Source organism: Andrographis paniculata, unplaced genomic scaffold, assembly GCF_009805555.1.
Source record: "Andrographis paniculata isolate CXL003 unplaced genomic scaffold, ASM980555v1 Contig83END, whole genome shotgun sequence".
In the NCBI taxonomy this organism is placed as follows: Eukaryota; Viridiplantae; Streptophyta; class Magnoliopsida; order Lamiales; family Acanthaceae; genus Andrographis; species Andrographis paniculata.
In genome coordinates this window covers 3262086-3283859 of record NW_026137621.1, presented here as the reverse complement: position 1 = coordinate 3283859, position 21774 = coordinate 3262086, and the positions used below count along the sequence as shown (strand labels likewise).

The 21774-nt window shown below is 32.1% G+C and overlaps 4 protein-coding genes across 4 annotated transcripts; 2 read left to right on the top strand and 2 right to left on the bottom strand.

Moving 5' to 3' along the window:
- Window positions 1-189: 189 nt before the first annotated feature.
- On the bottom strand, window positions 190-1826 carry LOC127241707 (ankyrin repeat-containing protein At5g02620-like). Its single transcript, XM_051260880.1, has 2 exons — window positions 1169-1826; window positions 190-1005 (listed from the first exon to the last, which is right to left on the bottom strand). The coding sequence occupies exons 1-2, from the start codon at window positions 1745-1747 to the stop codon at window positions 190-192; spliced, it is 1395 nt and encodes a 464-aa protein (XP_051116837.1). The 5' UTR covers window positions 1748-1826.
- A 3917-nt stretch (window positions 1827-5743) lies between these two features.
- LOC127241759 (DDT domain-containing protein DDR4-like) lies at window positions 5744-13087 on the top strand. The gene is made up of 12 exons (XM_051260959.1): window positions 5744-6831; window positions 6932-7042; window positions 9117-9203; window positions 9291-9328; window positions 9450-9531; window positions 10050-10156; window positions 10370-10526; window positions 11099-11191; window positions 11349-11472; window positions 11696-11738; window positions 11821-12015; window positions 12117-13087. Exons 1-12 carry the CDS (start codon window positions 6307-6309, stop codon window positions 12979-12981), a joined length of 2427 nt encoding a protein of 808 aa, XP_051116916.1. The 5' UTR covers window positions 5744-6306; the 3' UTR covers window positions 12982-13087.
- Window positions 13088-17371: 4284 nt separating this feature from the next.
- Window positions 17372-17743, top strand: LOC127241706 (E3 ubiquitin-protein ligase MPSR1-like). The gene has a single exon (XM_051260879.1). It carries the CDS (start codon window positions 17372-17374, stop codon window positions 17741-17743), a length of 372 nt encoding a protein of 123 aa, XP_051116836.1.
- Window positions 17744-20392: 2649 nt separating this feature from the next.
- LOC127241785 (germin-like protein subfamily T member 2) lies at window positions 20393-21220 on the bottom strand. Its single transcript, XM_051260999.1, has one exon. It carries the CDS (start codon window positions 21185-21187, stop codon window positions 20510-20512), a length of 678 nt encoding a protein of 225 aa, XP_051116956.1. The 5' UTR covers window positions 21188-21220; the 3' UTR covers window positions 20393-20509.
- Between the last annotated feature and the right edge of the window lie 554 nt (window positions 21221-21774).

Genomic DNA, 21774 nt, shown 5'->3' with positions numbered 1-21774 from the left:
ATCAAATTAGTTTCCAAGTTTATCCCGGGTGCACCTGTTCTGAATTCTCACGTTATTAAAATATATATATATATGAAAAACAAAATAAAATTCATCAAACTATGATCTTGTTACATCTTTTTAGTTTTTACCATTGGCGAAATTCATGAGCTTCAAGGGCTTCAGGCGGAAAAAGAAATTGCGCCATGCTCAGGGCTGGCCCTGCAAATTAGGTTCACTCCAAAGCTTCCAACCCCTTCTCCCAAGCCTCGGGAGCCATCGTTGTGCCCACGGCGCAACGAGGGCGACCGTTAGAAAAACGTAAGCCTTGACTTTCTCCTTCGCATCGACATCTTTGATCGAGTGGCCAATAGCGAAACCATATGTGAACGTCATAGAATACAGCGCGATGTGGAGCTCGCGCTGGAACGGAAATCCCATCGTAAGATATATTAGTATGCACGTCGAGGCAGTGAGGCCTAAGGTGTTGGCGAACAAGAAGAAAATAGCCGTTAAATAAGAGCCGAGAATCGCAGAAACAGATGACACGGCGGAGACCGTTCCTGCACTAAACCCAGGAGGTGGTGGCGGACCTGGTGGCCCGACCGGAGTCGCCTGATTGTTGTCTTTCACCTTTTGATTTCCGAAAATCCCATCCGGTGGATTGATTGCAGATTGAAAACAAACGGTGGCGATGAGCGCAGCCACGATTAGTAGAGCGTTTCGCACGTCGCCGGGGCTGTCCCGTTGCCTTTGGAATTTGAAGTAGCCAAACCAATCTTCTACGTGTCTTGACCGAGCATCTTGACCCTGTCCGGAGGCTGGCGTGAAATTCGACAGCCTTTCAATTGCCACCGGAGCAGAAGTTGAAGCTCTGATGGCGCCGGAAGATTCCAACTTCCGGCTGATCTTAGCGTCGTACGAATCTTGAATGTCAAGAAAGTCGAGCGGTGTCGAGCCATTTAAGTTTGTGGCATTCACGGATGTTATTCCTCCACGATCCTCGTGGACGAGGAACTCTATAAACTGTAAGAAATTAAGTGTTGGAAAACTATGTAATATGTAATTAATAATGCATTTTATTGCTAACCTAAGTTTTTAGGTCAAACGATCGTTCGATATGGTGTCAAAACAAAAGATCGTTTAAAATAATGTTATTGTTATACGATGATGTAATACATCTAACTACCGCGTATTGTCTTGTTAAGACGGCAAGGTGCAACGCGGTGTCGCCATCTCCATCTCCTTCGTTCACGATCGATTCTTTGCCAACGGCGTCGATGGCCCATTCGACCAAGGAAGTAAACACTTCGAATTGGTGGTACTTCACAGCGAGATGAATCGCGGTCTCCCCGTAGACAGTGACATCATCGATTGAATCGACGGACACATTCCTCAATCCGGTTATTACATCGACTCTACCTTTCATAGCTGCATAATGAAGCGCTGTCCGGTTATCTCTACCTTTGAGTCGACATAAGTCTCGGTTTAAACTCAACATCGTGTTAACGATCTCCACGTCGCCGAGAATCGCAGCTACATCGAGAGCTCTATAACCGTCGTCGTTTGTCTCGTGCGCCATCCCGGGATCGATGCTCATGAGCGTTCGAACAAAGTCGAGCTGCCCCGATTTCACGGCTATGTGAAGAAGAGATTCCGAAGGAGAAATGATCTTGGAATCTGCAAGGATCGTCCGGTTTTGGTTACTCAGTTCGATAAGAGTATCAACTTGTCCGCGACGAGCAGCGTCGAATAGCCGGGCGGCCATTGTTGAGCTCTTAAGGTAAAAGCTCTTAAGCACAAAGAGTGTATTTTAAAAATAAGAAAAATTTAAATTCAATATAAATAGATATTTGATTTGATTTTAAATTTAGAGTTACAGGTAAAAAAGAAATAATTGACCAAATAAACTTGTACCACGAACATATACTATAATTTTTCGATTAGGATTTTGAGTTGACTTGCAATATTTAACGTCGTATTCTAATATGCAAACTGCTTTACCACGCAACATACAAGTATTTCTATTAAATATAAAATGACTTTTCAAAAAATAAAATAACAAAAAATTTAAGATTAATATTTTAGATAATACTCCCTCCATTCCAACTTATTTGTCTTACTTTAGCTTGACAAGAAATATTAGGTTTATACATAATTAGTACATAATTAAAAAAAATATATTAATAAAAATAATTATGATATAATAAAAATAATTATAAATTAAAATTAACATTACTAAAAAATTTAATTAACATAACAAATTATAAATTATGATTTCTAAAATATAATTAAAGTGTATAACTATATTTTTTAAAAAAAAAAAAAAGAAATGACAAATTAGGTAGGACAGACTAAATAAAAAGAATTGAAAAATTATATGAGACGTAAAGTATAATTTAATAATTATTAATTTTTATAAATTATGTTATTGATATCTTTAAAATAAGTCTCGTAAAGGGTGGTCTGGTGGTATAAAACGACTTGTGACTGTGCACTTTCGGGTGGTGGTTGCGGATTCTCACGCCATAAAAATATATATATAATATATATTAAAATATTTTAAATACTATATATATTATGGATATTATTTTATAAAAAATAAATTTTATATAATACAAATAAGTAAAAAATTATTCATTTATGATTATAATAAACTAATTTAATTTTTTGAAAAAATGGAGTTTTAAATTAAATAAGAAATTTTGAATGAATCTTATATTTTACTGAGGGTGTGTTTGTTCGAGGGATTTGTGAAGATTTGCACTATTCACCCCATTTTTTCCCTCCAAAATCATCAAATCAAACACTTATTTTTTATTTTTTATATTATATTTTACATTCAAAACATCACTTCAATACTTATTTATATTACATCATACAACTATTCAAATTCAAAATTTTTACTATTCAAATTCCAACTCAAAATCCAAACTCCCAAACAAACACACCTAAGTATATTTAAAATTGACTAGAACTAAAATACTCCTTCCGTCAAGTTGGAAGGGTGACGTTTGTTTTTTGCACATAGATTTTTGAATATTAGTATTATATTGGATTGTAGTAAAAAAGACAAATATACCTTATTAGTACGGTGTAATATAAAAATAACGACATTTGTGTAATATATTGTAAGTTGAAAAAATATTTATTATGTTAAGTAGGTAGTACAATTACTAAATTAGGAAATGGTAACCTTGTTTGAGATAGACGAAAATAAAAAATTGTAACATTTCAATTGGACGGAGGGAGTATATCAACTCTTATATAGCACGGTCTAAAATGAAAAAGGTATCAACCAACTATTATGAAATAATTACCATGCTCTCTCAACGATGATGATGTATTTATTTTAGTATTATGGGTGTGTTTGTTTGGGGGATTGGATTAGATTTTTACTATTCATCTCATTTTTTTTTCCCTAAAAATATCAAATCAAACACCTATTTTTCATTTTTTATATTATACTAAAAATCAATTTGATATTCAAAATATCACATCAACACCTATTTATATCACATCATACAATTATTCAAATTCAGAATTTTTACTATTCAAATCCCAACTTAAAATCCAAACTCTCAAACAAACACACGTATGTATGAGTATACATTATATTTTACATAAAATTACTAACAAATCGGAAGGAAAATTTAGTTAAGTAATATCAAGTAAAATAATTTTAGAATTAAGTTATATGATGATAGGAACAATGTGTATATATATATATATATATATTATTTGAATAATATGATATGATAAATTGTAGTTAATTATTTTTATTTTAGAAATATTGTAGAATATATAAGATAGATTAAAATAAAAAATATTATAGAACGCGAGTTGAATAATATTTTATTTGAAATTGTTAATTTTTGTGATTGAATATATATTAATATATGGTACTCCTTTCGTCCCAAACACTCTGCAATATTTTTTTTTTGGTATATCTCAAATATATCCTGCAATATTTCTAAAATAGAAAATAATTAATTATATTTAATATCTACCCCACATTTTATTCCCTCACATCATTCAAATAAAAAAATAAAATATATATTTTTCTTTCCATCACATCACCTAATTTCTAAATTATCTTATTTAATATTACCCACCTAAAAACTCGTGCCTTGTCTGAAACGGAGGTAGTATTATTTATATTACGCAAATATATTTATATTATATTTCTTTTATTAATATTTGTACAGAATTGTATAAAAAATAACTTGTTGGGTGAACAACCCATTAAATTTTACAAAAAAAATTAATATATTTTTATAAAAACATATTAATTAAATAGTGAAAGAAAAAACTAATTACAAAATAAATAATAAACACAGCTAAAAGCTCTTGTTGAACTTGTAGAAGGAAGGCCCAAAAAATTGGGCCAATAGAAAGCCCACTATTGGGCTTAAGTGTCGGATTTTGCTTAAGGGTATTTTAGTAAATTACACGTTACGAGTTTGTTAATAAAGTATGGTTGTTGTTGGAGTTTTGGTTGAGGTTTGATTTTAAATATAATAAAATTTTTAATTTAAATAGTTGCTCAATGATATAAATATATATCAATGTAATATTTTTAATATAAAATTAAATTTTAATATAATAATAAATAAATAAATATTTAATTTAATTTAATTTTTTTTTTTTTTTTTTTTTGTAAAAGATTAGTTTAAAATGGTAAAATCGAAATCAAAATATTACAAAAAAACACACTAATAGTGTGTTTTGTTTGGGGGTTTGGATTTTGAGTTGAGATTTGAATAGTAAAAATTTTGAATTTGAATAGTTATATTATGTGATATAAATAGGTGTTGATGTGATGTTTTAAATGTAAATTTGATTTTTAGTATAATATGAAAAATGAAAAATAACTGTTTAATTTGATTTTTTAGAAAAAAAAAATGGATGAATAGTCTAATCCAATCCCCTAAACAAACACACCCTAAGTATTTGATACAATATGTTATGAAAAATATTATACTTTCTTGTCATAGTCAATGCATCTATTTTATTATTTTGTTTGTCTGTTCAAAATTATTTATTTTAATTATATAAATTATATATAAATATTAAAATATCTTTTAACTTTCATAAATATATATATATATATATTTTTTACTTGTAATGGTAAAATGACAATATCATATTAAACTTAGTCTTTGATTGAAAATGTCTCATTTCTTGATTTACAAATGTTTGATTTAGATACTTAATATCAAAACTTTATTCATATATTTTTATAAAGAAATTATTTAAATAAAAATAATAAATTTTTCGTTTTAATTTAAAATACTATTTTTACTCTTTATTCATTCAAAAGTATCAATTTTCTGTATACTTATAATTTTATTTTTTTTTCCGATTTCATTCAAAAATATCTATTATATATATATAACTCTTATATACAACATATTATTACATATACAAATTACTTTATACTTAAAATCAAAATAAAAATATTATATATTTTTATTAATTAATAAAATATTATTATTTTTTTATTTACTATAATATAATTATAGTCTTTAGAATTGGACGGACGAAGTCTTAAATTTTAAAAATTTATATAGCTAAGCCCTTAAGAAAAGAAACACCCATAATATCTTTAAAATTCTGTAATCTTATAATTAAATTACAATCCTTCTCAAGATTCCCAAACCGTGTAGGCATACAGATACAGGTATAAATGTGGACTGTCAGACGCAATGTTGACTGAAATTTATGGAACCAAAGTAAACCCTAAAACGACGTCGTACTCCTCACTTCCAAGAGTTTAATCCAACCAACAATGGAAGCAGCAGCAGCAGCAGCAGCAGTAGGCCTAGTCTCCTGTGTATGAATGAATGCCTCCACAATCACAAACCCTCAATTTACAATCGAATAATCCAATTCCATCCTTCTTTCACCACCCAGACCGACCCAGTCGTCTCTCCCCATTCCAGAAAACGTCAATTTTAATCCCCAGGGCCAAGATTTAACCTTTTCCGACCAAAATTTTAACCCTACTCCTGTTAATCTTCGTTTTCATACCCTTTTCTTTGGTGGGAAAACGCCCAAATCCCCCAATTTCTTACCGCACGCCTTTCCTTTCCATTCCCCCCATCGACGAGAAAGAACCTGCCTGGGAGTTGGGGGAATTTATTGCAAAACCCATTCGTGATTTTTGCGATTGTCTGATTATACATACACCTTTTGATTTTTCAAATTGGTTTAGGCGTCGCGTCGGCTGTTCTTCAATCTTATTTCTGGAGTAATCATTGGCGAAACCCCAGCTTTTATTTTTTTCTTTTTGGGATTCGAGGCACATGTTTCGGGATTGCTTCAATGCAAGCCCTTGATCTTCCATGTAACTCGTCCTTAGACCCTCGCCCGTCCGATTCCTTCGCTATGTCCGACCGCTCCTCGCCGATCCACCGCGGAAGCCCCCGGGAGGAAAAGGCCCACGCTGAAAACAACGACGAGAGTAAGAATAACGATGTAAAAAGCAGTACTGGTGATGCAAATAATGGTGTAGTGTCTAGGAGAGAGAGGCTGTCGAGAGCATGCACGCAGCGGGCGGCGGAGAGGTTGCAGGCGGCGGCGAAAGCGGAGGCTGCGGTGGAGGCTGATAGGAAGAGGAAGAAGAGTAGGCGGAAGGAGAGATTGACTGCTAGGTTGTTGAGGGAGGAGTCTGATGAGGAGGGTGAGGATGAAGATGGGGAGGAGGAGAATGGTGAGAAGGAAGAGGATGGATCTTTGGCGCCGGGTAGAATGGTGACGCCGCTGCTCGGGGAGCCGGAGGAGTCGCAGCTGCCGCGGTGGAGGATTCGATCAATGTGGCAATTGGCTTCGATTCTCAACTTTTTGAATGTATGAATTTTGTGAATGTATGGGGTTTATGGATATGATTTGTGCTTTTTGTGTGGTTTTGATTTTATGCTAATGTGTTGTTTCTTGTGTTGATGGTTAGGTGTTTAGGCCTTCATTGAATATCAAAGTGGAATTTTCGGCTGAGGAGTTCGAGACAGCTTTGATTAGTCCCAACAATACTTTGGCCGACATACATATGCCATTGTTGAAGGTGAGTTGTTTCTTCTTTTTGAGCAAATTGTGTGATGCTGTTGTTGTTGTTTGTAATTGTTATGGTTAGCACACTAGTTTGCAAGGCATCGAAACCATTTATTTTCTTAAAGTTAAAGTGTATTGTATTCTCTAATAATGTTATTTTACTTTGATCTTCTGTCAATAATCTTATTGGTTAGCATACGTGATGCCTTTGCTTCTCCTAATGGTCGGTCAAGTAATAAAATGTTGTATTTTATGGCGCATCATTATGGATTGGATTAGACTCTTTGGTGGGGATCCTTAATTCTCTGATATCTTGAACATGTTCGCCCCAGACCCAAAACAAAAATGACACACCCCCCCCCCCCCCCCCCCCCCAATTAATATTCCCTCGTTTCCATTTTGCTTGAATCAGTTTGTTATCTGCCAACTGCTGCAAGGTCTCACCTGTTTCTTAATCCGCTTCTGGCTAAATGGTTGTAGAAGATTTTAACTAATTCCCTTTGCTTGAATTCCAATGAGTAAAGTCAAATAACATTTGGATTGCATAGACTTTTTGAGCAAGCTGGTCAGAACATTGCGCCATGCTAAGCATGAAAGTGTGAAAATTTGTGTAATTTGTGGGACTGATCTCACATTCAATAACTCCTTTCCATGATTTGGATGAGATGATATGACTTCAATTTGAGATTTCACTCTTCATTTAGGTGTTTAAGATTTTAGAAGTGGTGAGTTGATACTTGAGAATAGTTTAATCCATCCATGACACTGAGGGGAATAATATGTTATCGGTGCAAGTTTTATATAGTATTATGGGGGAATCCAATCAGTTTCTGTTGATTTATTACCTTGTGCGGGTTTAATCACATCAATATATTCTTAAATGTCTTGTAAAACCTTCTTTGTGGAAAACCAACATAAATTTATGTGAAAATAGCTACAGGTGGCTTACATAAATGCTTGAGTGCATAACATCCTTGTTTATTTGGCTAAAAAGATTTTAGGAGCATGTCAATGCATGTTTAGCTGGAATCCTTCCATTTACATTCACCGTATTTAATGCATATTAAGCTTAGTAATTTGGTAATTTTTTTATTTTATCCGGATCTTGCCCATTTATGAATTGTGCAAAACCTACAGATATGGATGTTCCTGTTATGCCTGTGCTTGGAATTGAACCATTTCATTGGATGATTAGATATGAAATATTTATTTCTGCTCATGAGTTGGTGAACATTGACATGAATGTTCTAAACAATAGTAACTATTCTGGTTATCTTTGATCCATTTTTTAAAGTATATATAAATATATATTGAAAGAAAGTGACTCGTTCTAGAATTACATTAGGTCTTCCGAATCTATAGTTTTGTTTTCTTGTTTGTAAGTGATAATTCCTAGGGAGCTTGAGTCAACTCATTTTCTTTGGTTGTTCCCTTCTGTTGTTTCCACCTTATTTAAGTTGTCATACTCTCAAGCAATGCTCACTGTCATTGTTTGTTCCATCATACTTTTGAACGTGCTGATATAGATGTGATAGCAATGAAGCAATGTTTTATCCACTGTCCTGCTGACATATTCATGACCAATTAGTTCCTTTTCCGTCTTCATTAGAAAATGGAATTTTGAAATGCGTACATCTTACTATCTTAGAGACGTCATATGCGCCAAAAGACATATATGATGCATCGTCATAACTTGCATCACAAGATATTTTGTTCCAGTTCATTTTTCTTTGTTCCATTAAGTATATAGGGTGTGTTTGTTTAGTGTTATAATATAAGAAAAAATAATATTTTGTGTTGAAGTTTTTACTTTTTTGTGAGAGAATGGAGTATATATATTATTTATACTACGTGGATGTGTGTATATAATGTATTTTTTATTAATATTTATCAGAAATCATGCTAGCAAAAAGTTCTAGATGAACAAACCCATATTATGAGTGTGACACTTCATTTATTGAGGTCCAAATTAATTATGGTGTTTATCGGCTCTTCATTGTACGTTCACACTTCAAAATAAACCAATATGTTGCTGAAGTTTCGATGTTGACAGTGTACATGTGTTTTTATGTCCTTGTGATTTTTAGGCAATTCCTCCCGTCACAAGAATGGCACTTGGACATCATACTTGGATTACAGTTTTATGTAGAAAATTGAGAGATTGGTGGCATTGGGTAATTTATTCATTGATCCCCGAAAGATTATTGATTTAGTTCTGTAGAAGTTCTGTAGGATTTACCCAGTTTGATGCTTTATTGCAGGTTGCAGAAGGAGATCTACCAATAGTTGCATCACATGGGTGAGCACGGCTTTTTTTTTGTTCTGATAAATTTCAATGTATGTACTTGGGTGTGAAAGATGCACTCAATGAATTTTTTATAATGCTACTTATTTTTGTATGTCCACTTATATTCTTGTAGTGCTGAAGTTGAGACGTACAAGTCACTTGACCCTGGGATGAGGGTGGTGATTCTGAAGGCAATATGTGATATTCGGGTTGAGGTATTGTTATCATTTTCTTCATAGTCCTTGTTAGATTCAGAGGATCAATTGCATAAATGTTTGCCCCCTTTTTAGTTTGTTTATTAGAGCTACGATCACTTTATGTACTTATGTATTTATGCATATTAGACTTAATATTTGATTTCTTGTGTAGTGTACGATAAGTAATATTTATAAGATCTTCATTTTTCCTGTTCAAGAAATAGCCATTGGAGATATAAAATAGAGGTAGTAGTAATTGCAAACGTTTCATTCTTTTAAGGAACACTTCCAAAATTTCCAATTGATTATCTTAGTATCTGTAGTGCATACTGTGATTTCCAATTTGACGGTTCCTTCGAGGTTATGGATTCTTAAATATGTGTGACAAGTACTACTTTATTTCAACAACAGTGCACGTAGGAGGCCTTAGTTTATTAGATATTGATAAATTGCTCGTGAAAGGATGAAGCTCAGTAATGAAACCCTTGGTACATTTTAGTCACCCGTAAGTTAATATCTGTAATTGGCTTCTGCAGCAAGATGATATTCGTCAATATATGGAGCACTCAATGAAACATGGAGTGTTGCTTTCCACATTTCGGAAAGAGCCCCTTGGTGGTGACTCTCACGGAGTATCATATTGGTAATATATATATGTTTAAAATGATAAACCACATTTCATTGCATCTATAAAACGTATTCCTTTTTATCGCCCATCAGTAATAGGAATTACCTTTGTTTCTTCGTCTCGTTTAGCCTTATCATCTGTCTTGTGGTGTTGGATTCAACTCTCCTATGTAAATTCTGATTAGATGTGTTATATGTTTTTATACTTTCCCTTTCATTTTCTGTATAGGTATGAAGATGATTCCATTATTGGTCATCGATTGTACCGTGAAATTAGAAAAGTTGAGGCAAAAAAAGGAAAAGGGAGGAATATTCCTCCTATTCCCGATTCATCGTATCAGTGGGAAGCTGTTGCTACAAATTTAGATGAATTCCAAACTGTTTCTGTGAGTATCTGCGATTTGGGTGCTTTTTTTTTTTTTTTTTAATTATGGCTTCAGCAATGTAATGCTTTTCATGCTACTTAATATTTCCCGTATAAGGCCAACAAATTTGCTATCTGCTTTCATTCTTTAGTGTATGGAAGCTGATGTAACCGTTGATATTTGATTCTGCAAAGGCAATAGGAGAATTTCATGTTTTCACATATCTTATGCAATCCCAAGATTATCTTTTACAAAATAATATGAGAAGTCAAAATGTTAAGTGTGCACTTATAAATTCTCCATTTATTGATCAATGAATTAAATATAAGACGCCGTAGCATTTTATATATTTTGTAGTCAGCGCCCTGTGATTTTGTTGCTGTACTTGAATATTTTCTGTATCAAACGTAGCCTTTGAGTATCCAGTGCAACATATTTTCTCAGCTTGTGCAACCTGGCCTTGTATTGCTTGTTTCTGTAGCTTTATGTCGATTCTAATTGGGATGCTTGTATCATATGTTCTTTTACTATTCCGTGGACTGTTTCCTGTATTTTTATTAGCATTTTTTAATTATTTTGCTCATCACATACAGGAAAAGCTCCTGTCAAGTAAAAATAGAACCGAAGTTTCTGTTGGGAAAAAACTGAAGAATGATATGCTTCCTGAAATCGAGAAAGTGCACAAGGTGGTCTGCTCTTCCTTCGTTAAAATTTTATTTACTCCTCAGTACTTTGCATTTTATGTTCGTAAATTAGCTAGCTACTTCAGTGTAGTTCCGTGTCATTTACGTTGGTATTATCCTTTTTCTATTTCATGTAACTGATGTGAATTTCTTTTCACAGAGGAAGGAGAAACTGCTAAAGAAGCAACACAGACAAGCACTTATGCTCGATAGCATGATAAGCATGGATGGCCTGACCGCTGGTCGGTCTCTCCGTGATCGAAAACCCGTCACATATACTTTCGGTAGGTGTAATCTAGTGTTTCACATTTTTATTGTCATCTATCGGTATATATATATATATAACATCTAAGTCTCCCGGAGTTGCTCCACCAATTGGATTTTTAATCACAGTTTCAGTTCTAATTATCGGCAGCCGTTGAGCCTTACTTTCGTGGCTAAGAATAATTTTCAACATATTTAACAGGAATATTGAAATCGTGCTGATGGTATTTGTCTTTTGTGCAGATGATTATGATCGATCGATCAATGAGGCTTTAAAAGTCACCAAGTAAGAATCGTTGTTCATGTATCTTCATAAGCTCTATTCCTCGTGCATTTCGTTCACTTTTTTCGTTTATATTGTTGTACAGGAAGAAACAGCCGTCTCCGGAACCCTTCGACAGAAGAGACCCTCACATGAAACTTGAGGTTTCTGAAAACGGTAAATGGGGGGGTGGCACGTCGTCGCAGTGTTCTCAACCGCCGTCATCTAACGACTTGACTTCCGACTCTCCCGATTACACTCAAAATTATCAACTCAATAAGCAAGAAACATTGGACCGAAGGTACTCCACTTTTTTCTCGTTCAGCAATGTACTATTTGCACGATGCGTTTATCGTTATCGACAGATTTATGAAGTTTCCTCAATCGAATTGTGGCTTGTAGCAATCGCCGAAGGAAGAAGCCTCAGAGGTATTCCGAGAAAGAGTTTGTTGAAGCTCCTTCGGAAAACGAAATGGATTTCGACAGTGATGAAGATATCGTTGGTGAAGTAGTTTATCACGATGAATACATAGAGAGTCGGAAACGAAGAAAGAAGATGTCGAGTAGCTCGGAAGGCGACGAAGAGTATAACTGGGATGAAGAAAATCCCGAAGAGGATGAGGAGGATGAAGAGGAAGAAGAAGACGACGAGGTCGTAAGTACGAGCGACGGTAGCAACAGGCCGCAGAGATCATCGAGAACTGTGCGCGGCCGCACCAGACGGGAAACGAAACTGAGGTCGGTCGGCGAGCTTCAATCGGGTCTCAGGCGCAGCAAAAGAACAACCCGGAACCGAATCAATTACAGGAATTATGAGATGAGCGAATCAGATAACGAGTCGAAGAAACGTGCAAAGTCAGAGGCAGCGGTGTTGTCCGAGCACTCCGAGGGAAGCGGCGATCGAGCAGATTTCTCGAGAGGTTTTCAGGATTCGGATGACGACGACGACGACAGCGACGACAATGAGAGAAACAACGAGCAGGAGATGCGCGACGATCCCATTCCTGATCTCGACCTCGACGCACCTATGGAACAGCAGAACTCTCAAATGGATCATGAAATGGAAACCAACCAGCCGGACCTGGACGGAACAAATCACAGGCAACAAGAAGAGGAAGACGACGACGAGGAAGAAGAAGAAGAAGTCGAGGGTGTTGGAAAAAGGCGATATCTTGATTTGAACGAACTTGCGCCGAGTTCTGGATTCGATGACACTCCGAATCCTGCAGAAGGCGAGGATCGCGACAGAGACGGCGACAATATTTAGCGAGGATTATTTGTAGAGAGAGAGAGAGAGAGAGAGAGAGGTTTTTCTTCTTCTTCTTCTTTCTTGTTCTTGGGTATAAAATGAATGAATGAATGAATCTTGGTTACATCTCTTATGCAGATTCTTAAAAGGTTTTCCTGCTGGGAGCATCCTTATGTAGATTTTTAGCCTGATTTTACATTCCATTTTATCAAGTAAAAATAAAAAAAAAAAAAAAAAAAAGAAAGAAGATGAAATGAAATATGGATGGATCTTAAATTGAGAATGGTTACTACTGATTTGAAACCTGAGGATTTTCTTGCTTTATTTGATCATCATATATTCACATTTGGTAAGAAGTGTTCTTGGATTGTACTTATAGGTAGTAGTTGTAGTGTGGTTTCACAATAGGTCGGTAGTTGTGAGTCAAATTCGACTTAATTTGTTAATACTTAGGTTTGATTTGTTTATAGAGATAAATGAGTTGAGTTTAAGCTCCGGAATTATTATTTGTGTAATCGAGTCAGGCTCGAGTTTGGGTTATGATGGGTTTATTGAGCTTGTTAATAAAGTCAGGAGAAAAATTAATTTTGGTTCCAATATAATCAAACGTAATGTCTCACTATAAAAATATTTATCAATTTTGATTTCAATATAAATCGTTTCAATCAATTTTAGTTTCATCGTTACAAATTCAATGGGAAATGCTGATCGTGACTTAACGGAGATGACATGACGTCTGACTTGGACGAAACATGATTGTGTACAACAAACACGTCCGTGTATCGCATTCAGCAACTTTAAATCAGAGTACACGGTTGTGTTTAATTACACACGGCCGTGTTTATTTCTATTCAATTACACACTTTGAATGCAATCAGTATTTATATTGGAACCAAAATTCATAAGTTCTTTTGTACTTACATCAAAATTAATTATATTGGAATCAAAATTAATTTTTTCGGACGGCCTGCGAATTGGACGATTTCAGTTGAACTCAAGAAATTGTATGGTTTTGCATTTTGCCTTGTGTGAAGATTGATTAGATGATCAAAACAATGGCTGGAAATAGCATTAGAAGGCAAAAAAATATAATAAGAAACTACAAAGAAAATTATAAATTTGAGTTGTCTGTGTGATTGTTCAATAGTATTTATTAAAAAAATTAATACATATTTAATATATATACTTATTTTTTTTTTATCTCACATAATTTTTAAATAAAAATACATTATTATTATTATTATTTTTTGATGAAATATCAAATCAAAATATATTTAATCTAAACTAAAATAAAATTTTTAATACAAATCAAAATCAAACAAATGCTATTTTTTATAATGTTTTTAATTCTAATTTTTTATACAATTTTATTAATAAAATAATAATAATAATTGTATTATTAATTTATTTAAATTTAAATAAAATAAAAATTAAAAATCTCTTAATGAACCTCATCAAACAGAAAATACAAATTTTAAGTTTCATATTTAACAAACAAACACGACTCAAATTCAAATATAATATGTACACTCAATTTGGTCCATTAGTAGTTTATGGATGCCCATTCCATTGTTTATTAGAAAGTTTTATACTCGTCCGTCCCACATAATTTGTCCCTATTTTTTATTTTTGTCAGTCCACATAATTTATCCTTTCTATTTTTGGAAATATAATTATGTACTTTAATCGCATTTTAAATTTTAAATTTTATAATTTTCTTAATTTTAATTAAACTATTTACTTATCTTAATCTATAATTATTTTTACTAAATAATAATTTTTTTATCAATACACTTTTTAATTATTTACTAATTATACTTTATCTAACTTCTTAGTCTATAGTAATACACCCATATTACATGCGACGGAGGGAGTATGATATAAATAAATAAACATCAAATTTAATTTAATTTATTATTTTTTTTTTTTACATAAAGTGCTGATTTGATTTTTTAGCCGTGAGATTGTCTTTAGTAGTTAATCCAATAATTATTCCTCTATTATCTGAAATTATATGACGAATTTTTAAGAAAAATAAAGAATGATATTTAATACTCCCTCCGCCCACATTGGATGTCCACGTCACTGTAAATATGAAAATTTAAGATAAATATAATTAACAGATAATTAAAAATGCATTAATGAAAATAATTATTTTATAATATAAATAATTATAAATTAAGATTAAGGTAACTAATTAGTTTAATTAAAATTAAAAAAAATAAAATTAAGGATGTAATCATTTTTAAAAAAATGAAAATGACATGTGAGACAGAAAAAAACAGCAATATGAACATACTAGGTGGGACGAAGAGAGTAGCAAAAAAATTAATATTTTTTACTAAAGAGAAAAAAAAAAAAATTTTTAGATGACAATAAAAAAAATAAGTATAAATTTGGACGAGAAAAAAAAAAAAAAAGAAAGAAGGGTATAATGGCAATTTTATTTATATAATCTTTTGGTAAATGATCAATTTAATTGAATCAAAATGAGTATGAATCGCCTTGGTTTGAAGGGTATTAGGTTCGGCTGGTTTAGCCGGTGCGCATTTTCGGACAGCGGCTGCGGATTCCTATATCATAAAAATAAAAAAATAAAAAAAATAAAAAAAAGTATGAACCACTGTTAAAACGAGAACCAAAACACAACCTGTGTCACTTTCAGAAACTTTCGCAATCATTCTTCCTTTTAGAAATATATAAATTAAAGACTTCAAAAAAATTAAAGTGTGACTAAAAAATACAAAGTATATTGCCCGACACACACGCATAGTTATATACAAATATATATATATATATATATATATAAAAGTTGGTTCTTAAGGCACCCTCATTATTTGTTGGTAACACCAAATTTGTGTTGAGCACTCCAAATCCTAAGTGTCATTCATATTAACTAATAATACTTACTTACTACTAAATTTATACTACTTATTTTTTATTTAATTTTGTCCATCATATTTCTAACTTATTTTTTTATTTAATTTTGTCCATCATATTTCTATTTATACTATATATATAACAATCTATATACTTATTTTGAATCCATGTTTCAAATACATAATATTCCTTCAATCTCATAACTAGATATCTATTTGTTTTTTATACGTAGTTTTAGAAATATTAGTATTATATTGGGATGAAGTGGGAATAAAATAGAAATGACTAAAATACCCTTATTAGTATGTGTGATATAAATGTAATGACATTTGTGTAATATATTGTAAATTGTAAGGGTATTTATAATGTTAAGTAAATAATACAGTTACTAAAAAAGAAAATGAATACTTTGTTATGGGACGGACTAAAATAATTTTTACATTGTCATTATATCACATATACATCATCAATTAAATACCTTTATTATTGATTTTTTTTAAATATCCTTCATAACTTTAACTTTATTATTTAAATATTATTTTTTCCATAGTCGCCAAACAAATATAAGTATAACGTATGAATAAATACTTTCTCCGTCCGACCCTAAGGGTTTCATTCATTTCTTGCGTCATTGTACTTTACATTAATTTTTTTTTTATATTTGTATAATTTTTTGCACAAATGTTATTATAATAATATTATAAGACACTAATAGAATAATTTTTATTATGTTCCATTGGTTTATACTACGTTTTCATATAATAATTGATATTTAAAGATCAACACACAAAAACTAAATATTATCCTTAAAGCCGAACAAAGATAATATTATATATATATGTATGACAATAATTATCATGTTGTTTACCCACAGTACATGAAATATAAATCGACAGGATATAAAGCATAAACCAACAACATAAAATATATATATTAATATAATACAAATACAACACACAAACTAACAATAGTCCCCACCAGGTATATTAACACAGCATACATATAATAAATAAAACAGTCAGAACATAGTAAGAATCTAAACATCACATATTGTAAATTGTGAATCCTGTATTGATTCGGTCAAGTCAGCATGACGTTGATTTGATTAAATCAGTATATGTCATACACATAACCAATATATATTTACACACAGTATAATATATATTATATTATAAATATGCTGACCGATTATCTGTATAATATATACTGATCCAATCAAATTAGCACTAGGGTGACTTTGGCCGAATCAACGACTGATTCGTACCCCATATTGTATTAATTCAAACTATAAGGTGGCAACTTATATTTCATCATTTTATATACCGATTAATCCTAATCAACATCTAATAAATTTATATATATAAATGAAAAATATATACTATAAAAATGGCATCTCAACTACCACTAGCCATACTTGCAAAGCACGCATATTGCCTGAAACTTTACCAACTTATCACACCCTCCTAAATCCCACCTTAAATAATTCTCCCACAACCCCTAATCTTTCTCATTATTACACTTTTTCCCAATGTCTTCCATCATCAACTCCATCTTCTCATCTTTTCTCACCACCACCTTCCCATGCTTCACCACCATTGCGCCGCCGCCGCCGCCCGCCGCCAAAATTCCGCCGTCGTCAAGCACGTGTGCGGTGTGCCTATCGACGATCGGTCGGGGCTGGGAGATGGCAAACACTAAGATACTCCCCTGTCTTCACGAGTTCCACGCCGCATGCATCGACAGGTGGTTGTCGGCGCCCCACGCCAAGAACACGTGTCCCGTTTGTAGATATTCGATTGGCGGCGACCGCGACGACGGAAAAAGTGGATTTAAGAGACATGAGTGTTTTACTGAGGAAATGGTCATTTGGTTTTCATCCTTCCATGTTGCTGGCTTCTGAATATTATGCACATGTAACTCACGTGCCATCTTCAATTGCAAAGTAATGAGACAATCAATTTTCATTCATTTAGCATTATTCATTTTTTAAAAAATATCACATCAAATATATTTTTTTTTTCACAAAATATCAAATTAAATAATAATTTTTTATTTTTTTCAAGCTTTCAAAACTCCAAAAAATTCAAAAAATCTCTATCTAAACGTAGCCTAAAAATTTTCTTAGGGTGTGTTTGTTTGGGGGATTGGATTGGATTTACACTGTTCATCCAATTTTTTTCCCCAAAAATATCAAATCAAACACCTATTTTTCATTTTTTATATTATACTAAAAATCAATTTTACATTCAAAATATCACATCAACACCTATTTATATCACATCATACAACTATTCAAATTCAAAATTTTTATTATTCAAATCCAAACTCAAAATCCAAACCCCCAAACAAACACACCCAATATTGTTGTGATATCAAATGTAGACAAAATTGAAAAATAAATTGGGTAAGAAAGAAGATATAAAAAATAGAAAAAATGATCACAATTTTAATATAGTTGAATATATATATATATATATAATTTTTTATAAAAATCATGAATTTATTTGAGGGTAGTGTCGAAGCAAAATGGCTAATAATGCCGTAAGTATGATTATTTTAAGTTATGCAATAAGATTAAAAATTATATATTTTATTATTAAAAGACAAAATTGAGTAAGTATTTATTAAATTTAAACGGGTTGTTTTTTTGTTGGTGAATGAAATGAAGAATGTATATAATTTTGTAGCTTAGGTATTTACACATGTTAAGATCTTTTTGTAATTTAGTTTATAGTTTAGATTAAATTTATAAATTTCTATTATTTTTATGAATACAATGCAAATGTATTTTTTTAACAATACAAATGGATCAAATATTAAAAGTAAGATTTTATGTCAAATTTCCGAATAGTCGATACCAAAATTAACTACAATGACGTGAAAGCGCATCTACTTTTGCGATGGATTATAGAAAATAACGTTAGATGACATGGTATTTGTTGGGATATGAAGCCTGATTGTATCATTTCCGTAATAATATTGAATCTCCCGACCAAGAAAGGTCCATCGACGTTGTTATTTTATGGTGCAAGTTAGGTATTGTACCATTTTTTAGTTGGTCTATCGAATTACTCCAACTTATGATAAGATTGGATAAGATGTGATGTTTTTGTGTACGTTGTATTTCGTCATTTGTATGAACATTGTATTAAATCAACTCTATATTTGGTTGTTTCGTAGTTCAGAGATAACTTATAACTATATTTTCAATTTTTATTTTTTTTTTGTTATACTTATTTTCTTAAATTAATTTAAATTGGGATTTACATGAAATGTTCTATTTCTATTTTCATTTTTATAAATAAATAAATATATTTTTATATACATTTAAAACTCTATTTTTTACAATTCAGTCTTCATATTTCTCTCTCTATATATTTTCTAACAAAATAATCATTATAAATTATTATATTAAAGTTCAAATTTTTTTAGATGGTATTTTGATTTGATATATTAGAAAAATAAATAAATAAGTGTATATTGAAAAATAACATATATATTTTGAAGTGAAATAAACCAAACTTCGACCGTGAAAGGAAATTTAATTTTTAATAAATAATCTTTAAAATAATTTAAAAATATGAAGTATATGTAAATTAGTGACTATGTGTCACAAATAGTGTATGTGGCAAGATCTTAATGTGGTTGACTCGGTGAGATACATTGACTCTACCAGGTGGGGTAGAATATTAAATTTATATTTTAATAAATAATAAATTTTAAATATAATACCATTAATATTAAAATATCTAGTTATAAAATGCTATAATAGAAAAAGATAAAAATACAAATAAAAATACCTAACATACGTCTTTATTTGAATTTTAAATTTTAATTAATATTGTTGGAAAGTGATGTATTAAACTAATCTCCTTCGAACAGTAACAAATGGCCAATTATGAAAGTGTGGATATTTCACAGTTAAAACAACTATTTAACTACAAATAACAAAGTAGAATACAAAACAACACATGAGACAAGGTGTTTGTTGATCCGATTCGATTATCAACTAATCTATATCCGGGGATATCAATCTAAGAGTAGTTCCACTGACAACCACAACTTATTCAAGCCTAACGCTTATCATGGTTAACATAGAAAAATACCTCAACAGGTTCACGTTGCTAGAAATTCGTACTAACAACGACCATACAATAAAGAAGTTCAAAGTCCGACCATCCCCCGGTGGAACTCCATTATCTCTGGTAACCGTCGACCTCTCCGATTGATTTTTGTGTCAAAAACTCATTTGAGATTGAGTAAATCACTTACATTTTTTTTTTCTTTGCACCGAAATAAAATAAGTGAATTTCCATAGTTTGACATTTCCTCAAATATACAGTTTTTATATTTTTTTTGAAAAGTTTTTTGTGTAAAAATTAAAGCACAATTTATCTATATGCCAAAATAACTTTGGGATTTTCATTCAAAAATATTATTAATTCATTTCTAATCATTTTCTTACCAAATTTTGTATTAAAATATTATATAAATTAATATATATATATATATATTTAAATCGATCAAAACCAAACAAAATAGTGTTATTGACATTATTGACCATGTTCGTGTAACATTCTTGATCGTTGTATTTCAGCAAACAACACAAGAAATCAAAATACATTCGTACAAACAACAAATCCTAACAGCTTATTATAATTTCAATTCACCCCCCAAACTTAGACTTAATTTCATCAACCACACTCCGATCAACCAGAAAGGCCTTCGAAAGGACGTCGTCCGGCACCGCCGGATTCGATCCGAAGAGGTTCACGGCGACGAGGACATTCCCCGGCAAGTGGCTATTAAACGCTGTAAAAATCAGCGCTTTCTCCGTCCCGATATTGAATTGAAAGTGCACGAGCCCCCTCGGGACGACGAACATTTCCCCCGCCGTCAAATTCTTCGAATAAAACACGTTCCCCGTCGTGATCAACCCGACAAGGACGGTCCCGTTCACGACAATCCCCGACTCGGTGGCGCGCGGGTGGAGGTGCGGCGGGTTGATCCCGCCGGGCGCAATCTCTACCCGGTTCATCGATATGCCTAACGTGTTGAGACCTGGGAAAGCAAGCACGTTCCCCATAATTACACCGCTCCCGAAGGAATTATTCGTGCTGATTTCCCGACTGAGGCCGTCGTAGAAGAAGTCGTCGGCCGTCACGTCCGAGGACGCCTTGCACGGGAAACCATTCACTGAGAAGGCCACGGACGTATCTCCGATGCAGAAGTCCTGTAAAGGATCTGGATCGGATGAGAGAGATAGAAATAAAAAATTAAATACGAGCGTCGCGACGAGAACGAAAGTCTCTCGTGGACGACGGCTCGAGATGGCAATAGACATGATTGATGCAACGAAGGAATAGTTTTAGGATAAGTTTATCGATGGTTTGGATTTTTAAGTACTACTAGTGTTCTTATAGAGCCATTTGTGAATTTATTTTATTTTATTTTTTAAAGTATAATTTTAAATGAAGTCAACGGCGTGGAAATCGTCCAATAGTCAGAGGAGTTAGTAGAAACTAAGTCAGCACTAAGTATTGTTTTTAAATAAGTAAAAATATGAATAAATTATTATTATTATTATTATTATTTTAATATAATGGGTATGTTTATAAACTTTTCAGGTGTATATATTTTTTATATTATAATTTTTTTTGTCTATGTTTCTATGACATAGGAGTAAAAAATTGAAAATAAACTCAAAAAGAACAATCTTAAAAAGATTTATTTAAAATATATAAATAAAACTATTTTTGATATTTTATACTTCCTCCATCAGTGAAAATTAGCATGTTTTGGGCCGATATAAAAACTCTTTTAAAAAAATAAATATTTTATTGAAGTGATAAAAATAAAGAGTTAATTAGTGGTATTTTCGAAAATTTAGTTAGAAACCAAAGTAAAGGAAGAAGGAAAATATAATAAAAT